Genomic DNA, 21,339 nt, shown 5'->3' with positions numbered 1-21,339 from the left:
CTCTTCCACATTCAGTCACTAAAAAGCTTCCAAGATATTGCGTTATAATTTGTTTATGAACGTTCCCCAGTATCTGTAGTCTATTATGACTGAATAAAAGCAGCTTGTTTTCTGTGAAATAATAAAAAACGCATTAAGAAAATAATTAGTTCTGCAAGAGGGTGGTCAGAGTGAAGGGTGTAAATGGGAGCATTAAAACCAGAATTAATGCAACTTGGGTTTCACCACTGTCACAACAGTTGGTAAAATCATAGCATCACAGACAAGTTAACTGAAAACACTAGCTAACATCCATCATTTCAGCCCCAAGAACTCACCGAAGCAAGAAGATAATCTGTCAGAAATTATGGAAAGGAAGATTCAACTATATTTCCAGGAGTACTGATAACATTGCTTAAGGTAGCAAAATGCCAACAGAACTACTGCCAAAAAATGACAATTCAGGGAAGGCTGACTTGACTCATTCCTGGGATGAAGGGTTTATCTTATAAGGAAAGGTTGAACAGGTTGGGCCTATACCCATTGGAGTTTAGAAGAATGAGAGGTGATCTCATTGAAACATACAAGATCCTGAGGGGACTTGCTAGAGTGGACACCAGGAGATGTTCCTACTTGTTGGGGGCAGACTAGAATTAGAGGACACAGTTTAAGAATAAGACCTCTTAAGACGGAGATGAGGAGAAACATTTTCTTTCAGAGGGTCGTTAGTATGTGGAATTCTCTTCCTCAGAAAGTAATAGAGGCTGGGCCATTGAATTTATTCAAGACAGAGTTAGACAGATTTTTGCTGGCCAGGGGTGTCAAGGGATGTGGGGGAGGGTTCAGACAGCCAGGCAAATTAACACCACGACCAGATCAGCCATGATCTTAGCAAATGGCGTAGCAGGCTCAAAGGGGAAGTAGCCCACTCCTGTTCCCAAGTCCAAGTCCTACAATTAAATCCTTTCAACATATGGGCCTGAATTTTTCCTGTGTCGGGCGGGCTCAGCGGGAGTGGTCGCGGAGACCATTTTACGCGAGCGGGTCAATTAAGGCCTGCCCAGCGTAAGACGCGAGCCGTAGTGCTCAGTGCTACCTGTGCGGGCGGGGCGAGGAGGGAGAGTCGGCTTCAATCTCCGAGGCACAGAGCTGCCGCAGGGAGATTGAAGCTCTTTTGAGATAAATAAATTAATGGTTTGAAAATTTAATTAAACATGTCCCCTCATGTGACTGTGCCACATGAGATGGGACATGTTTTTATATTTCAGAAATTTTTTTTATTTAAGTCGTTAAAGCTTAGGAAGCCTCGTCCCGCTCGTGGCTGAGGTTTCCTAAAAAAACGTGAAGGCCGCTTGACCTTTTCGCCTGCCCGCCAACCTTAAGGTTGGACGGGCAGCATAAACAATGACATTAATTCATTCCTTAATAGGCCTATCAGTTATTGGCGGGCGCGCAGCCAATTCCCAGCGCACGCCCGCTTAACGAAACATCGTGAGACAGCGCGATGACCCGGGATGCACGCCCAATTCATCGCATGTCATTTTACACGCCAGCGTGTCGGGCCCGCCCCCGCAAGCCGACTGAATAATCCTGGTCATGGTCTCATCCGCTGAGAGCGAACGACCATTCATATTGCTGATCCAAAGCCAAGACCATCTGGAGAATTAGTATTTAGGAATCTAATCGGCATCCCATACAGCATTTTGTGGTGCTCTGCGCTGTAAGTCCTCACCTTTAATGTTCAACTAAAACAAAACTGTGCCGGAAAAATAGCAGCATTGACTTAATATCAGATTTCCGGATCAGTAACAGCGAGGACAATTTTCTTGAGTCTTTGCCTGGACTTTCTCAATGTAGTCAAAGCATAGTCTAACATGAAAGGATTATGAATGGAGTTTCACCAGCTTTAAAATAGGAGGAGTATGAGGTTCCCTGGAATAGCTTTTTAAAGATATGGCATTTTTACAAGCTTTCAAAATTGGGTTTCGAGCTGCTGATTTGAAAGAAATCCCTAACAGTTAAACCTGTCTGACTATAAAAAAAAATTTAGCACCCTGGGGCAAGCATTTCTGAACAGAAGGACATGGAATTTGTACATGCAGGGTGTCAATGATGGACTGTTGCAGCAATTCAGCTGCCTGAATACAATGTTCCAAAGAGGAGTCATATCGGGCTCGAAATGTTAACCGTTTCCCTCTCCACAGATGCTGCTGGACCTGCTGAGTTTTTCTAGCACTTTCTGTTTTTATTTCAGATTTCCAGCATCCGCAGTATTTTGCTTTTATCTGGATACTGTGCACATTAGTTTAAGATGCAAAGATTTTTGACAAGAGTATGAATTTTAACAACTTGACTCTAAATGACTTGTTAGACCTTAAATATAACAGCAGTCTCATGTGGAAGTACTTTGTGAATATAGGTTCTTACTTTGGGTTTTCAGTTTCTAGGTTTCTGCCCTACATGGAAGATTTCCTATATTTAGCCGGAACATGGAGTAGGGAAGTCCATGACAGGTTGACTAAAAAGGTGAGCTGGATTCTTTCATCGACTGTGATGTCTGGTTCCAATGGGACTGAGACAAATCAACCAAAGTTCTGACAAAGTGCATTTGCACGGCAACACATGGATTTCAAGATGTCGAGCTGAAGCTGGGAGGTGATAAGGAATTTATAGTTAATCAAAATGTGACAAAGACTTAGTGTGCACACTGAAGCAATATTTCTAAGGTCAGGGCCATCCTCTTCCAAAAAGCCTGCTATCTATTTCTAGATCTCTAGGTACAACACTGCAGCACTGACATCAAGCTATATTGTTGGAGTTGCTGTCCTTTAGGTGGGACAGCAGGTGTATGGAAAAGGTTGCGCATCACTATTTAAAGTTGTATAGGGAATTTCACCCTGTGTCCTGATCAACATTCTTTTCTTGAGCAATACCACGAAATATAACAAGTTAAAATGGTCGCATGAATTGGCTGTTTCTGGGAGCTCGCTGTGCACAGCTTGGCTGCAATTTCTGCCTACATAATAATGGACTCCCTTAAGCCTGTCCACTATCTACAAGGCACAAGTCTGGAATGTGATGGAATACTTGCCTGGATGAGTGCAGCTCCATAAACACAAGGAGCGCGACACCACCCAGGACAAAGCAGCCACTTAATCAGCACCCCGTCCATCACCTTAAACATTCACTCCCTCCACCACTGGCACATAGTGACAGCTCTGTGCACCATCTTCAAGATGCACTGAGCAACTAGCCAAGCTTCCTTTGACAGCACCTTCCAAACCTGTGACCTCTACCACCTAGAAGGACAGGGGCCGCAGGCGCATGGGAGCATCACCACCTCCAAATTCCCCTCCAAGCCACACACCACCCTGACTTGGGACAATATTGATGTTCCTTCACTGTCGCTGGGTCAAAACCTGGAATGCTCTTCCTAAAAGCACCTACCACCATCTGGACTACAGCAGTTCAAGAAGGCAGCTCCCCATCACCTTCTCAAGGGCAATTAGGGATAGGTAACAAATGTTGGCCTAGCCAGCATTCCATGAAAGAATTTTTAAAAAGAAAGTACATGTCAATAAGTAATCCTTCAGCCAAGAAGGTCTTTGGGATGTCCTGAGGAAGTAAAATGGTGCTATATGAATACAAGTTATTTTTCTTTACTTGCAACTAGCTTCAGCTAATTTATTTTGTCCTACAATCTTAAAGCTAATAACACAAAATGTACATGAGGCACTGGTGTGCGCTCCATTAGCTAGTAAAAGCAGATGAAATCTGAGGCTTTTTACATCGTTGCTACTATTCAGAACTAAAGCACATTTCTGTTACTCTGCTTTTTCTGAACTTTATCCTAGAAGGGCAAGCAGAAAGGAGTACCTGGAATGAGTTCAGCACAAGTCAGACTGACGTATAGGACGCTGATCAAAATCTTATCTGCCAATGGGTCCAGGGCACTCCCCAACGCTGATTTCTGATTAGCCCAGTTTCGTGCAATGTACCCATCCAGCTGCAACATGTAAAGAAAAGAAACAGGGTGTTAAACAGTCAATCAATAATGCTATATCAGAGAAAGGGATTATTTTAACACAAATATCTCTAAATTACAGAGACTTAAGTCATGGCTCTCTTATAATACAGCAAAATGCTTCCACATTTAGGTAACTCTTTCTTTCAATTTATTTTTGATTAGTCGATTGAAATAGTACTAACACACCAAAAAAACAAGCTCTGCAAGACTGCTCTCAGTTTCTTTAGGGGTGAGCCACTTTCTGAGGACATGAACATCATGCCATCTAAAATGGAACAAAGGTATGTTTCCCTTGAAGCCAAAGTCTAACTGCTCCGCAATCTTGAAATGAACCATGGGTTCACTTAAGGTCAGACTGCAGTTCAGATCCCTTGACTTTGTTTAGATTCAGGGGAGAATTATGTTTTTAGCCAACAGATCAATTAAGAATTATCATAAGGGGAGTTGAAAAACACAGTATTGTGAGATTGTTCGATTTATTAAGAAGCCTAAGCACAGGAGGCAAAAAGTGAAATTATCCTAATAGTAAGGACTGGTTAAAGAAGTTTGAACTTGGTCATCTTCCAAAATTCTAGACTCTGGAGCAATTCTGGTGGCAAATATAACCCCACTATTTAAAAAAGTAGGAAGAGAAAAAAAAGAGAATTACAGACCAGTTAGCCTAACATCAGTAATGGGGAAATTGCGAGAGTCTATTATAAAAGATGCGGTAACAGAACACTTGGAAAGCATTAACGAGATTAGCCAAAGTCAGCATGGGTTTACGAAAGGGAAGTCATGTTTAACTAATCTGAGTTTTTTGAGGATGTAACTAGTAGAGTAGATAAGGGCGAACCAGTGGATGTGGTGTATTTTGAATTCAAGGTTTTTGATAAGGTCCCACATAAGAAGCTAGTGGGAAAAATTAAAGCACATGTGATTGGGGGTAATATACTGGCATGGATTGAGAATTGGTTGACAGACCGGAAACAGAGTGTAGGAATAAATGGGTCTTTTTCTGGGTGGTAGGCAGTGGCTAGTGGTGTACCGCAGGGATCAGTGCTTGAGCCCCAGCTATTCACGATATATAAATGGCTTGAATGAGGGAACCAAATGCAATATTTCCAAGTTTGCTGATGACGCAAAACTGGGCGAGGTTGAGAGTTGTGAGGAGGATGCAAGGAGGTTTCAGGGTGATTTAAACAAGTTGTGTGTGTGGGCAAACACATGACAGATGCAGCATGACGTGGATAAATGTGAAGTCATATGCTTTGGTGTGAAAGCAGAAAGGCAGAGTATTATTTAAATGGTGATATATTGGGAAATGTGGATCTGGGTGTCCTTGTACACCAGTCAATGAAAGTAAATAGGCAGGTGCAGCAAGCAATTAGGAAGGCAAATGGTATGTTGGCCTTCACTGCAAAAGGATTTGAGTTCAGAAGCAGTTATGTCTTACTGCAGATATACAGGGCCTTGATGAGACCACACCTGGAGTATTGTGTGCAGTTTTGGTTTCCCTACCTAAGAAAGAATATACTTGCCATAGAGGGAGTGCAGCGAAGGTTCACTAGGCTGATACTGGGGATGGCAGGACTGTCTTACGAGGAGAGATTAGTTCGACCGGGCCTGTATTCACTAGAGTTAAGAAGAATGAGAGGGGATCTGATTGAAACATATAAAATTCTAACAGGGCTAGACAGACTGGATTCAGTGAGGGTGTTTCCCCTGGTTGGGGAGTCTAGAACCAGGGGCCACAGTCTCAGGATATGGGGCAGGCCATTTAGGACCGAGATGAGGAAAAATTTCTTCGCTCAAAGGGTGGTCAACCTGTGAAATTCTCTACCACAGAAGACTGTGGAGGCCGGGTCACTGAGTACATTCAAGAAAGAAATTGATAAATGTTTGGATATTAGGGGCACCAAGGGCTATGGAGAGAAAGCGGGAACATGGCGTTGAGATAGGGGATTAGCCATGATCATGTTGAATGGTGGATCAGGCTCGAAGGGCTGAATGGCCTACTGCTGCTCCTAATTTCTACGTTTGGAAGAAAATTACATCCAGCTTACAGCCATTCAAATGCTTTTTGTCTGTTTTACACTGTTTAATAATTGAATGGGATTTGATACAAATCTAGAGATAGTAAGAGGCAGGGCCAGGAGTTGATGTGCCTCAATCAGTAACACACTCGCCTCTGAATAATTGGATTCAAGTCCCACTCCAGAAACCTGAGCACAAAATCTACGTTAACGTTCAACGCTATACTGAGGGAGTGCTGCACTGTCCAAGGTGCCACCTTTCAGATGAGACATTAAACAGAGGCTCTGTGTGTCTTCTCAAGTTGAGATGGAATAACTATTTTGAAGAGTACAGGAATTCTCCTGAGTGTCCTGGCCAATATTTCTCCTTCAAACAACTTCAATAAAACACATTACCTGGTTATCATACTATTGCTGTTTATGGTTCTTTGCAACATGCATGCATATTGACAGCTTTGCTCAACTGGTTTGTACACTTCAAAAATTCTTCATTGGCTGTAAAGCTTGGGACATCCTGCAGTTGTGCACGGTGCTGTGACAAGTACAAGTTCTTCTTTTCTGATCACTTGTGAAAATTAACCCAAATTAGGTGTGACAGGCCAAATTTGTCTGGTAAGTTTACAAAGAATAGAACATGCATTCCTATGAGCAGTAATAGTCAAGAAGCATTATAAAAAACATACTACACCAAAAGGTAAGGAAATATGTAACGGAGACAATCAATTCTTTTAACGTGTCGGAGTGGATTTTCCACCCAGTAGCAGTGACAGAAGATCCAACACCTTGAAGCGGTGAAAAATCAAGGCTCTTATTTGGTGCATGTTAGAATCTACAATGAACATGGACATTCTGATTCTTTAATAAAAGTAAAGGGAACGCGTACTTAATTTTAAAATCTGCTTTCCTTTCTGCCATTTTGGAATTCATTTTTTGTTTGTACATTTTAAAACTTTGTTGCTCCAGTAATATCATTAAGTGGCAAAAAAAAAGTTTTAGTTCATTTTTCTTTTAAAATTGCAGACTACCAAACAAGGATTTAAACCTACTGAGCTTAGTCAGCAGCTGTCAGTAGCTCATTTAGTACATAAATACCTTGCAAACAAGGCCCTATGATCGTGGTTCATTTTTAAAAGGGTCCAGGGCATACTACCCTATACAAATTCAAAATTTTCCACGAATATTTATACATAACCCCCACTCACCCAACTGCAACAATTATCTAATTCACATAGGCTCTCTTCCCCCAGATTCTGGATTTTCCTCTCCTCCCTTCCCCCCACCCCACCCACCACCAGTAACGCTCTCATCTTTCAGCTTCCCTTTTCCCATCCCACCCCATGGCCCCAGGGTTTTCTTCTCTACCCTCAGGCTTTCCTCTCTCCCCTCACTCCACAAGTGCTGGTTCCAGGCTTTCCTCTCCCTCCATTTCTCTCTCTCTCCCTCCATCCATCTCTCCACCACCCCCTCCCTCGGCTTTCCTAAAATTCGAGCTCACGGACTCTTTCCACAGCACTGCTCCAAACTCCCACTGCGATCTTGAACATCACTGCAACTGCGCCAAGAACTCCAGATCTGACCATGAGGTAGGAGTCCAAGAGCATCGTAGATTTTCATTCAATGGGTGTCGGGTGAGTGCCCATTAAATCAGCATCAGTGTAATGTTGGTATGAACGCCATGGACGCAAGAAAGTTTATCAGACAGGATGGGCTACCTATACCAGGCCAGTGTCCTCATAGAGAAGATGAATAGGACAGTGGGGGTGGATTCAAACTGATGAAGCGTTGATGGAGAGCAAGAGGTTAACATGATACACGCAAAAAGGAAAATAAAAAAAAAAACAAAAAAAGACTCTCAAACCTCAGGACATCACAAAGCACTTTATAGATAATTAAGTACCTTTGAAATGTAATCGCCATAAAGAATGAGAAAATAAATGACTGAGGAATAAGCTTAAAAGTAAGAAAATAAACATTCTGAAGTCTAAGTTACAATGTTATTATGTAGATACTGTACACGAAGCAGTGAGGAATAAAGAACTGGACTTGGGGTTAGGCAATTAACTAATCTAAGGAGATATTAAATGCTTTGCAAAGGGATATGCAGGAACTGTGACTCCAACCAGTGGAGAGTTTCCCACCGCCCCCGCCCCGATTCCCATTGACTCCCGTTTTTCCAGGGCTCCTTGATGCCACACTCGGTCAAATGCGGCCTTGATGTCAAGGGCAGTCGCTCTTGCCTCACCTCGGGAGTTCAGCTCTTTTGTCCATGTTTGAACCAAGGCTGTAATGAGGTCAGGAGCTGAGTGGCCCTGGCAGAGCCCAGATTGGGCCTCAGTGAACAGGTTATTGCTAAGCGAGTGCCGCTTGGTAGCACTGTTGATGACCCCTTCCATATGCCCAAAGATCTGTTCGGTGAATTGACCACTGGGTCATGACTCCGTCGATGTCCATACCTCTGCTACAAGGACACCTGCAAGCAAGATATGAAGCTGGCTGACATTGACACTTGACAATTAGGAGTCAGTCGTTGACCTCTGGAGGCTCTGTTTGGAAGGGCGTCGGGAGAGGCGAGCAGAAATGAAAAGCTGAGTTGGTTGAGAACAGAGCCCAGAGAAAATAGAGGTCAGCAAAAACCTGCACCTTCTCAGCTCACTACCTTCCACTGCAGCAAATGTGGCAGAGACTGCCATGCCGGAGTGGGGATCCTGAGCCACACCATGGGATGCTTAACACAGTTGACCACTGTGGCGCACACCATTGTCTTACGAGATGGAAGGCTGCTACAAAGATAGTAGAAGACATTAGGAAAGTAGATTTTCACACTTTGAGCAGCCAAAATGTATTTATTACAAAATGTAAGTGAAAGGTAAAGTGAAAAATGACACAATTCAGCAAAATGAACCCAAAAAACATTTGCAACAATGTTAATAATAGAAAAAAAAAAGGTCAATGCATATTTGGGTCTGTTAAGCGATAAGTTGAATAGGATTTAGGCATGGGAGATTGAGTAAACAGATTCTTCACATCAACTTTCATCAAGGAGGATAGTAGATAAATTCCAGTCATAGCAAATGGAGCTATGCATTTAAAGTTAGGAAAACTGTATTATGCAAAAACTAGAAGCACTAAATAGTCACACCCCTCTTGGGCCAGATGGAATACAGCCTTGATTTCTCAACAAAGTAAAGGAGGGAATCACTGAAGCTTTAGATGATGCTCTTCAAAGAGCTATAAATACTGGAAAACATATCCATATTTGGTATATAGTTCCAATATTTAAAAAAGGAGCAAGGTATAATCCTGATCATTAGAAGTCAATTACTCTACCATCTATAACAGTAAAATATTTGAGAGTGTTCAGCAAGATGCTGTAAATGAGTATTTAAAGAACACTGACATTAGAGGGAATTGCTGAGCATGGCTTTAAAACTAATAGCCCATACCTTGCAAAGCTACTAACTCCTCGAGGTAGCTAATAAACTATAGGATATCACTTATATGTACTTTCACCTTATGTGAAACTACTAATTTTACTCTAAAGTGGCCTTGCTCAAATTTCGTTACGTCTCCTTGATGTAAATTCCTCCACCAGATGAAATCGTTTCTCTAATGAATCCCTTCTTTTCCCCCATTTTAAATACCTAGCAGATCACTCCTCAACCTTCTAAACACAGGACCAGGAACCTGCCCTCAGAATTTAACTCTTTCAGTCCTGTTATCATTCCGCTGAATCTGCACCTTACCTCCTCCACCCTACATCCTCTCAGAATGTCAGGATTCCATCAAAGACAGAACAATCCCCCTCCAAGGGCCCTTCCCCATTCACTGTAAGAGAGCTGCCTGGACTCCAGCTGGGTGGCTCCCCATGCCAGCACAGCGGAGACCAGGAACTGGGTACAATAGGGAGGTCAGAACTGAAGTCTCAAGCACAATATAGTACGGGTAGCAAGGAACGATGTACAAATACTGGAAAAGTGAAATAAAAACAGAAAATGCTGGAAGCATAAAGCAAGTCAGGCCAAATCAGAAAAGAGAGTCTAATATTTTCAGATCAGAACAATTCTGATAAAAAGTTACACCTTAAATATTTACCAATCTTTTCTTTACAGATGCACACTACTATATACTTGCAGTACCTTTTGTTTTTGTTTTTTGCTGCAATACATTGTATAATTTTAAGCAAATTATTTTTTTTCCAAAAGACTTCTTCACTAGGTTTTCAATTTTTAAAAAAATATACTGCTTATAGCTCAATAGTTTTAATAACTAAACTTACTTGTAGGTGAAGGAAAGGAGAGCAGGTCATACGAAAATGAAACAGAACATTAAACTTTCAGGGTTACATCCCATTTTACTTGCATGCTGTGAATACAAAATCATAATCCTATTTTGCTAACAAAATGGGGCCTCTGCTGCACACTTTAAGATTTAATTTACCTAATGCAATATTAGTGACCAAAACATCCACTCTTAGTTCTTATCATTTCCACCTAATCCAGTAGAAGCTTCAACAATTCAAAAAAACCAAGGCCAGTCATTTCCCGTCATCAAGGGCTTGAAAACAGCTTGGACAGATCTCTCATTGATATATACCACATTCTTAGTGGTGGAATGTGCTTTTTTAGAGCCATCCCTAGTTGGTACAAACTCCTACAAGCACTTTAATCACCACTGCTGTATCTCTTCATAATGGCACAGGAATTTCAGAAACCCACCTCCTCCCCCAAAGGCCACACTTCCACAACTATGACAGCAACCTTAATTCCAAGCACGTCTGGTTATCATCTCTACAATGACCCAATGTAAAGCTATTTCTTTTATTCTTTACACAGTGGGCAGCTTCCCTATTGCTCAGTGGTTAGGAGCTCAGTCTGGTGCAATAATAAGCTAAATGGACTAAAAGGTTTCTGGTTCTTTACACAGTAAACATTCAAAACTTGGAAGAAATGTCACTTGGGTCAGGTATTTGTGGATTACTATCCTAGTGAGACTCAGTGCATTCAGGAGAACGGGGTGGGGGGGGGGGGAGATCTTCAGATTGACAATTAGGTGGCCAATTTTCCAACTGGTTAGTTAGTGCAAGGTGTCAGTAGGCCGTGGTAAGCGGAATGGTTCACATGTGGATGCTGCCTTAGGCCTGGAAAAAACATGTTTGCATCCTCCAGAGCCCCAAACACTCCTTCCAGGTAAAACAAATTTACCTGTCTTTCATCCAGCTTACTGTACTGTACATTGCTCACGGCACAGTCTCCTCTACAAGGAGGCCAAACACTGATTAAACACCTCACTTCAGTAATCGAGTGTGACCCTGAGCTTCTGGCCGCTTTCTACCTTTCTCTCCATCCTCCTCCCTCGGCCTCCTTGGCTCCAGAACCAAAGCAGGTAGGTGGAATTAAGATGCAGAGCAGCCACGATTTAAATGAATGATGGAACAGGTTCACGGCGATGAATGGCCCACAGCTGCTCCCGTGTACAATTCAAACATGAGGCACTCTCTATTAGGAATTTTCTCTCTGTAACATTGAATCTAAATTTAGACCTTGACGACCACACAGTGAGGTTTAGATCAAGACACGTGGCCAACTTAGACAGGTTTGGGAATTGGATGCAAAATTCTTAAAGTGGTTGACAGAGTAGATGCTGAAAGTTTGCTTTCCTGGCTGGAAAGTCTACAGTAAGGGTTTATAGTCCCAAGGTAAAGGGGTCAGCCATTTAGAGCCGAGGTGAGGAGTTTCTTCACTCAGAAGGTTGTAATTATTTGCCCCAGAGGGCTGTGGATGCCTAACTGATGAGTACATTTAAGAGTGAGACTGATATTTTACTGGGCGCTGAGGAAATCAAGGGATATGGGAATAGTGCAAGAAAGTGGAGTTGAATATATCAGCCACAATCTTACAAAATGGTGCTCTCCTTTCAGGTGTTGCCCCTCTCTCCTTTAAATGTGTCGTTCTCACCCCTCTCCTCAAATTACCAACCCTCGATTCCTCTGTCCTTGCGAACTACCGTCCCATCTCCAACTTCCCTTTCCTCTCCAAAGTCCTTGTCGTATTGTCGTCTCCCAAATCCATTCCCATCTTTGCTAGAATTCCACGTTTGAATCTCTCCAATCAGGTTCTGCCTATGCCACAGTACCAGCTCTTATCAAAGTCACAAATGACATCCTATATGACTGTAACAAAGGTAAACTATTCCTTCTCATCCTCTCTGCAGCCTTTGATACAGTTAACCACACCATCCTCCTCCAAAGCCTCTCCACTATTGGCCAGCTGGGTGTAACTGCTCTCACTTGGTTCCATTCTTACCTATCTAATCGTAGTCAGAGAATCACTTGCAATGGATTCTCTTCCTGCTGCCATATCACTGCCTCTGGTGTCCCCAAGGATCGATTCTTGGCCTCCTCCTATTTGTCATCTGCATGATAGCCCTTGGCGACATTCGTTTTCACATGTACTCTGACGACACCCAGCATCTTCTCTCTCGACTCCTCCATTATTGCTAAATTATCAGATGGCTTATCCAACATCCAGTGCTGGATGGACAGAAATTTCTTCCAATTAATTATTGGGAAGGCTGAAGCCATTGTTTTTGGTTCCTCACTCCAAACTCCATTCCCTAGCTACCAACTCCATCCCTCTCCCTGGCAATAGTCAGAAATTAAGCAGGTCTGTTTGCAACATTGGCTTCACATTTGACCCCAAATCGAGCTTCTGATTTGTGCCATCACCAAAGCTGCCCATTTCTAACTCCGTATCATCACCCAACTTCACCCGTCCCAGTTCATCTGCTGCTGATGGCCTTTGTTACCTATACACTTGACTATTCCAACGCACTCCTCTCTGGTCTCCCACATTGTAACCTCTAAATTTGAGGTCATCCAAAACTTTGTTACCCGTGTTGTAACTTGCACCAAATCCCTTTCCTCATTGACCTACATTTGTTTCTGATCAAGTAACATCTTGATTTTAAAATTCTCATTCTTGTTTTCAAGTCCCTTCATGGCATCGCCCCTCTCTATTTCTGTAATTTCCTTCAGCCCTAATAGCCCTCAGATATCCGCACTCCTCTAATTCTGGCCTCTTGTGCATTCCCAATTTTAATCGCACCACCATCAGTGGCCATGCCTTCAATTGTCTAGGTTCAAGCTCTAAAATGCCATCCCTATACCTCCCTACCTCACTTTAAGACACTCCTTAGAACCTGCCTCTTTGACCAGGCTTTTGGTCATCTAACCTAATTCTCCTTCTGTGACTCGGAGTCATACTTTGTTTTATAATGCTCCTGTGAAGCACTTTGGGATGTTTCATTACATTAATGGCATTATTTAAATATAAGTTGTTGCTGTTGAATGGTGGCGGAGGCTTGAGGGACTGCATGGCCTACTCCTGCTACTAATTCTTATGCTACTATGAGAAAATCAGAGCCACTAGCTACGGTTATCTGTCCTATTTATTAGATGCTCAAATTAGCACTGTCCAGATAGTGGCCAATACCAAACTGCCTCCTTCGTAACCATGAAAAGGAATCTGATTGATAAGTCCGGGCACTGTAAGTCATGCTTTACAGTAAGTCGACTTAGATTAATTAGGTGTAATCTATCTACCTTCTTTTGTCATAGCACAAAGAGATCAACAAGTATTGCTTCACAATAGTAGGATTGCTTTAAAAAAGTGAGTGGGGCCAGAGGAAAGTGAAAAACATCAGAAGAAGAGTACAAGGTGTCTTGTACTATTTCTAATGAGCTCATTTGCAGAATACGTGATTTATTCTTCAACAGACATGCTACATCAACAGATACATTGCATAGAAGGTTACACTTCAGTTCCTGGGAGTGAGCGCTGGCTTATGGGAGAGATTTTTCACACTAAAAATGAGGAAAAGTGTCTGGTAAGAGCTTGAATCATAACAGACTCAAACAGGCATTACTGTTGTCCTAATTCATCTGGCGAGTGTCCTCTCTGTGTAAAATCCACTTGTGAAATAAAGGCACTGGAGGACACAGGAACAGGAGTAAACAATCTCACCCCTCAAGCCTCTTCTGCCATTGAACAAGATCCTGGCTGACCTGCAACCTAACTCCACATAGGAGGGTTTCAAGTTAGAGCCTGTTATGCAGATTATTTTCAACGGCAGCAATTCTTTGGTGGGGGAGGGAGAACAGAGAAGCTGGCTGATCAAAGAGAATTACCTCGCAGGCACCTGCCGCATTTATTATAGACCAATCACATGCACAACTTGCAGGTCAAATTTTATCTGCAATAAGTTATACAATCAGACAATAGGACACATGGCAGATGTGACAGAAAGATGGATCTGTAATGAACTGCAAACATTTCTCAAAATAACAGATGGCATGGGTGGAAAACCTCATCTATTGATTCCACCAAGATGTGGCACATACAGACAGGATCCTCTTCTAAACCGTCAATAAAGTTATTTTTTTGGGGCCAGCCTCAAACCTATAAACCTGCGAAAACCCTGTTTCCGGAATCTGAAGGCAAAATTAGCGATGGCAACACTGAACTGTAAGGTGCACTTTGTTTAAATATATATTATCATTTGCTTCATCAAATCCACTCACAACAACTTGTATCCCCAGCCTGCAATATAAATTCAGAAACCCCGTTTTCACAAATCATAATAGATCATAATGCTGGTGTTAAAATCTCCTCTCTCCTGGCTAATTACAAAGACTGGTTATGTTGTCTCAATAATACGGTTACTAATTCTAGCAGCTCATTTTTCCCAACCCTTAAAAATGCAGCTTCTGAGAAAACTGGTAATCCATTTTAGAGTCATTTGCTTAACCATTTCTCTTTTTCTGTTAAGGCTAAAGAAATATTATTAACCCTGAAGATAACCATGATTCCATCTTTCTGGTTGGTTATAGCCTCCCAGCCCTTGCTTATCCCAGGCATTCAGCTATCAAAGCAGGTTACATTCCAAGAGCTCTGCTGGAGCAATGCATATCTACAACAAAAGAAACAAAGCAGTCAGATGAAAGACACAAAGTACATGCCCAGAATCCACACAGACTTACAAATACATGCACTTACGAACACATCCACCAGAAACCCCTTTACAACGCATGGGAGTGCTTTTTATAGCAAACAGCAGGGGGGTTAAAAGCCATCTGAATCATACAGTCTATAAAGCTGGGACAGCTACATAGCATTCTGAAGGCAGTGTGCTTCAGATATCCAGACATTTAGTCCTCCAATTGGTTTGGTAAGTGCAACAGTTATTGCATATTTAATGACTGTTAACAGAAACTAAAAGCTTTAATGATTACATATTGTACTATTTTGCAGAGCAGGCCTTTTCTATAATGCTTTAGATCACAAATTAAGAAAAAATTGAAACTATATTACTCATGATTGCGAACGATTTCACGTTTGTGGGAACAGCGCTTAATCTTCAGTGGATGTGGACTATTTAGTTTTAATCCAGATGCACTGTAAAATAACAAACACTGTCCAAGTTGAACAGTTAACTACAGTGAGTTTAAGAAAAAAATTTAAAACCTAGTTCTTCTGATTGTTGAGTTAACTAAATATTCAGGGAAAGGATTCAGTGTATACTCTAGCAATCATTGTAAAATAATCATAGCTGTCAAACTGTTTTTGTTGGATGTATTTTAATTTCAAGAACATTTATAAAAGGTTAAAAGTATCGTTACTTTCCCCTTCAAAAATTTAATGATTTCTAATGGATGACAGTGAAGAAAGCAAGTCTTGATCTCTACAGGAGACTGGCTGGCCTGGGTGTGGGACAGCAATTCCCTTCTCTGCAAACCTGCACCAGACCTAAATGCTGTTTGCACCAGTTTAAAATTTAGATCACTATCCTGATTACAGTATGTTTTAAAAGTTAACACACCTGCAATTTGCATGTCTAAATGTCAACCAATAATCCAACCATATCATTTACACTCTGATAGAAGTTTATTAAAACCCAGAGTGAAAAAGTTCAAAATCCTATCCTTACAATACAAAGACATTATACTATACTAGTCTTGAGAGCATCGTGCTCGATTCTGCCATGCATTGTAAAACTTACCAAGTTTTGGAGAGTTAAAGATGTGAACAAGTCCAACAATATTCTTATGAATTGAGTTCTTTTCAACTGTTAGAATAAAATATTTAGACAGGGTGCAGTAATCAAAACCCAATCATTTTAACCTCTCTTTTATAGGCACATAGAGTGCAAAAAAATGCTAAGTTGATTATCCAAGTAATGATTTGAGGTGAAAGGGAAAGGGCAGAAAGGGTGGGGTCATTTGATAGTGATTGGGGATGTAAGTAATTGTTGTTAAACTGTGGCAGCTTGGAAATCCATAACCTTAGTTCTTGCAAACCTGCGTCTGAATTCTGGAGAAGTGAGCTGCGTCCTCAAGAGGACAAAACGCACGCTTCATAATAAATCAGTGAATAGAATGGATTTTTCAATTGTTTTCAATAGACATTCTGCTGACGAATAATAACAAATGTCAGCTAAGCTGGTTTCACAAATCTCAAGTTTACATTGTGACACAAGTTTTAACACGTCTTCAAGTGAAGTGTGCAAAATCAATCATTCTGTAGGTTACATACTAAATACTGCAGAAACTGTAAATTTACATATACAGTAAAACAGAAAATACCTGAAAATGGGACAAAACAGTGCTAAATTTAAAACTGGAGCAAGTTAAAAATTTATTTGGGCTAGTTAAAAATAGAATAGTGACGAATACAGCCTACCTCAAAGTTTAATTTTGATCTGTTTCAGGAATTGTATTCGATTATTTTAAAAATGGACGTGGCGGCTCTTTTCTTCCTACTAATGGAGGTGGTATTTTTACTTCTGAGAATTAACGGTTTACCAGTTGATCAGCCTGATCATTCACTGTTCTACCATGTGAAAACACACTCCCAAAATGATACCCAGCTTTATCTGTCAAGTAAGAACATCAGTAACATACCAGTCAATACCTTCCAAAATTTCAGTGCCCTGGAAACACTCGACCTGTCGCACAACAGTCTGACTTATAACAGCCTGCCCTGTGGAACCCTGCTCATAGCAACATTAAGGAACCTGAACACAGCCAGCAATCAACTTACAACTGTCCCACCCTGCCTACCTGCAGCTCTCGAATTTCTTGATTTGAGCAAGAACATCATCCGACAGATTACGTTTTCAGAGTTTACAGGGCTTTACAATTTAAAAATTTTACTTTTAAGTCACAATAAAATCTCAGAAATTGTCTCTTCAGGGACAGCGCTGGGACAACTTGCTTCTCTGGATCTGAGCTACAATAACTTTACAAAGTTGCAATGGGGATTTCAAATGCCTAATCTCACCATGTTAAGACTTGAAGGGAACCCATTGCAACAGCTCAACCCATACGAATTCTCTTGTTTCCCCAAGCTTCATTACCTAAACCTGTCCATGACGTCTTTGGAAATGTGCAATTACAAAGTATTTGCCTCTGGAATGAAAAATCTCAAACTACTTGATCTGAGTGCAAACTTATTCAAAACCCGTAAGTACCACTGCCTCTTATTTAGAATTTTGTTTTTTTAAATTGTGCACTACAAAATTTACAGGTTTCTTGCTCCTCCCACAAAAGCAGAACTTAACCTTCACGTATGAAGCTCCCAGGCTTCATGTAACCTAATTAAAAACAACACAAACATCTCAATTGAAATTGCCAACAGTTTGAATGATCATCTAATAGTTCCAAGTCACCGACAGATATTAGGAATGGCTTAGTTTATTGCATAAATGCAGGCTTAACCTTATATTTATTGAAGCCACTTGGCTTGCACATAGAACAGACATTAATAAGAAATTAAGTACCAAGTTAGTGAAGCGCATACACAGGCTTGTTAGTTAAAACCGACTAAAGTACTATTGAAGTCAATGGGGTGGGGGTCGTGGCCACAGATATAGGCAGGGACAGACAGAATTGATTGTTATAACTTTCACAAGTAACATTACTTTAGGGATGTAACTGGTGGGCTTAGCGTATTAATACCAATACTCTGTACAAAAAAATGTACTAAATCCAAGCTATCTATATTATTTTAAAACGTCACATTACATGAACATATGTTATTCCAAGTGTAAGAGATACCAAGTAGGTTGCCTTTTATCGAATGGGAAGCTTGAGGCAAACGCAACCAGAGAATTTACAATTTCCCAAAAAATTCTTTGTTATAGTAGACAAGGTGGTAATCACAGCCTGAAAATTGAGTTGTTTTGTAGACATCTCTACAAATTAATATTTTTAAGTTCCAAGTTTATAATAAAACTTATTAGAAAAAGTGTAGATTCTTCAATTGGTAAAACTCACTGCCACATCTTTTACATTGATTTTCTCTGGTCAGAACTCAAGGGTTGCCTGTATCAATTTTGTTACAAGTTAGAGGCTTTCAAAGGATCCAGCATCACCTGCATCTGGGCAAAACTTAAAAACTTTAGTCAGAAAAGTGAAAGGTCAGCAGTTAAGTATTTTAAGTTGGATTACTGCACCCATTTACGAATGGCATTAAAAATCTGTACTTTTAATGGTCAGCCATTGAAAATGGCAACATATGCAAGCAAAAAAAGCAACTGTGTTTCTGCCTTTAGTAATCATTTAATTGCCTTCAAGTGGATTGAAGGAAATATTAGATTTTTTTTTAAAATGTTATTCCCGTTGCTGAAGGATCCAATAAATTATGGCACTGCCAGTTATTAAGTCTGTCTTAGATTTCAGCTCTGAGTGTCAGTAAGCCATCTATAAAGGCATCTTCAGAACGATACAATAACTAACCATTTATTTACAATCTACAGTTGACCCACAGTGGTTTGAAGGATTAAACAATCTACAGTTCCTTTGGATGAGGCAAATGCCTTTTCTTCAGTCTCTACCTGCAGATCTATTTGTCCATACACCCAGTCTTATTCATCTGGACTTGGAAGAAAGTTCCCAGCTACATTTTGTGAGAAGTAGTATGTTCGAGTCCCTCTTGCATCTAGAGTTCCTTTCCCTTAAAAGGTAATTATCCAACCTTCCTCTTTTTCAGAATATTTCTTGATACTAAGTGGATGAATTGTGCCACAAAGATATCTTATCTTTTGTTGACATTTCCTTATTAAGTTATTAAATATCCTCAGTGTTGTCATTTGGCATATTTAGTGGATTGGCATCAATGTGATATAAAAATTGCATATTTAAGCCCAAATGCTTTTCTTTGCTATCTTAATTCATGGCTTTAAACTGTTCACATCACCACTTAAAAATCTATCTATAAGTCATCAATCTCTCTGCAATCGCAATGTAAGTTTGGTAAGATAAAATCTAAAGTGCATTGATGGGTATTTTTCCCACTTTAAATGGGCAAAATACAGCGGTTTTACAGGGCCACCATTAGGCTTTATTGAAGTTCTAGTGCATTCAATGTTGAAAATGAACTAGTGCATTCTATTTAAATACATGCAGCATTAAGCAATACAGGTGATACCTCTCAGTTGATAGCATCCCTGCCTCAAGGTTGCGGGTCCCATTCCAGACACTCGAGCACAAAAATATAGGCCAACACTCTAATGCAATACTGAGGGAATGCTGGCCTGTCAGACATATCGTCATTCAGGTGAGGCATTAACAACCGAGGCCCTGTCTGCTCTCAGGTGGACATAAAAGGTTTGCATGACACTGTTTTCAACGAAGGACAAAAGAGTTATTCCTCAATCAAAATTATCAAAATTGATTATCTGATCATTATCACACTGTTGTTTGTGGGAGCTTTCTGTGCACAAAATTGGCTGCCACGTTTCCTACATTTCAAGTGACTGTACTTCCAAAGTACTTAATTGGCTGTAAAACACTGGGCCACACTGAGGTTGCGAAAGGCGCTATAGAAGTGCAACTTTTTCCTTTCCCAAATTCACTGGCCTTTGTCTGTAAAACGCTCAAGAAAAGATTTAATTATCCAATCATTCAAATTAAATAACTGGAATGAAAATGTATCCTTTGCGTAATTGGAAATACGCAATAACTCAAATCAAGCAACTTTGTCAGCAATGACTGCGCTGGTTAAACTGGGAGCTCCCCAATAATACAGCACCTTACAAATCTATCTGAAGGGCACAACAACAGAATCATCCAAACAGGATACATTTAGCTGCGCTGAAACACTCAAAGAGAACAATTTACACCACAATGTTAGAAACAACTGTATGAAGTAACAGGCACAATGCAGCCAGCACAGCATGTTATGTTCACTACTAATGTTCCTACTAAACAGGCAGAAAAGGTCACTGCAAGTATAGCATCCATGAAATTCTGCAACATTAAACAAAATATCTTTTATAGTTAGAACCACAGCAAAAGTTCATTGTCAAACAGGTTTAAGATGTGACAGTTGAGTTTGCTAGATGAGGTATCGCCTTTCAGCAAGAACTGTTCACATTAGGTAACTACTTGTCATACCTTGAATAGCCTGTATGAACATTTCCATAGATTTTACTTCCAGCTTAGTGATAACCTAGCAGCTGTAAAACTCTTTTATAAAGAATAGTTCTAGTTATAGTTCTCCAAAAAATTTTTTTACAAGACAAAAAGTCTAGCCACATGAACTACATACTTTCAATACACAGGTCATTTTTTGCTCTCACCATTAAAGGCAAACCAAAGAAGAATTACGCACAATTCATTTCAGCATGGGGTTCCAGGGAGTTCCTTCTTATACTTTCTCTGGATGTGGGTGGGGTGGAGGTAGTCACTAGCAAAGTCAGCCAGCATCTATTGTCCAACTCCCTAGTTGCCCAAACACATTTGATACAACAAATGGTTTTGCTCAGCCACTTCAGAGGGCAGTTAAGAGTCAACCATATTAGTGAGGAACTGAAGTCACATAGCCCTGCATTTAGACACAAACAACAGGTTTCCTTCCCTGAAGGATATTAATGCATCAGTTGGGTTTTTTACAACAGTTTCTTAATCACTTTTTAAAAGGCACAAACTTTTTACTTCCAAGATTTTTAAAACTGAATTTAATTCTCTAACTTCAGTGGTGGAATATGAGTTCTTAATGACTAGTTCATCAGTCCAGTCTTCTGGATTACTAAACCAGCAAATAACTATAAAGCTGCTGTGTCCATGTTTACTGCATTCTCCCTAATTTTTGGTAGGATTACTAAAATGATATATATTCTCAACTTGTGCATTTTTTCTAGTTTATTTATCAATTCAACACTTAAACGTTGTGGTCAAGAAAATGCACCTTTGTAGGGCCAAAATTAATAGTTAAAGTTTAAAGATAATTTATATTCACTAAGACAAGACTTTTTAGAATC

At 40.5% G+C, this 21,339-nt stretch overlaps 1 protein-coding gene across 2 annotated transcripts in view; it reads right to left on the bottom strand.

Annotated features, from left to right (window-relative positions):
• The window catches only part of crls1 (cardiolipin synthase 1), a 51,271-nt gene that overhangs the window by 12,294 nt on the left and 17,638 nt on the right, over window positions 1-21,339 (bottom strand). Inside the window, exons 3-4 of one of the 2 annotated variants that reach the window (XM_078556426.1) lie at window positions 16,078-16,143; window positions 3,856-3,985 (exon numbers count right to left, since the gene is read on the bottom strand). In XM_078556426.1, the coding sequence (XP_078412552.1) occupies window positions 3,856-3,985; window positions 16,078-16,143 (196 nt within the window). The remainder of the gene's footprint in view (window positions 1-3,855; window positions 3,986-16,077; window positions 16,144-21,339) is intronic. The other variant, XM_078556427.1, reaches the window with a different exon arrangement.

This window comes from Cetorhinus maximus, chromosome 14 (assembly GCF_964194155.1).
Source record: "Cetorhinus maximus chromosome 14, sCetMax3.hap1.1, whole genome shotgun sequence".
In the NCBI taxonomy this organism is placed as follows: Eukaryota; Metazoa; Chordata; class Chondrichthyes; order Lamniformes; family Cetorhinidae; genus Cetorhinus; species Cetorhinus maximus.
This window is presented reverse-complemented; position numbering and strand designations above follow the sequence as displayed.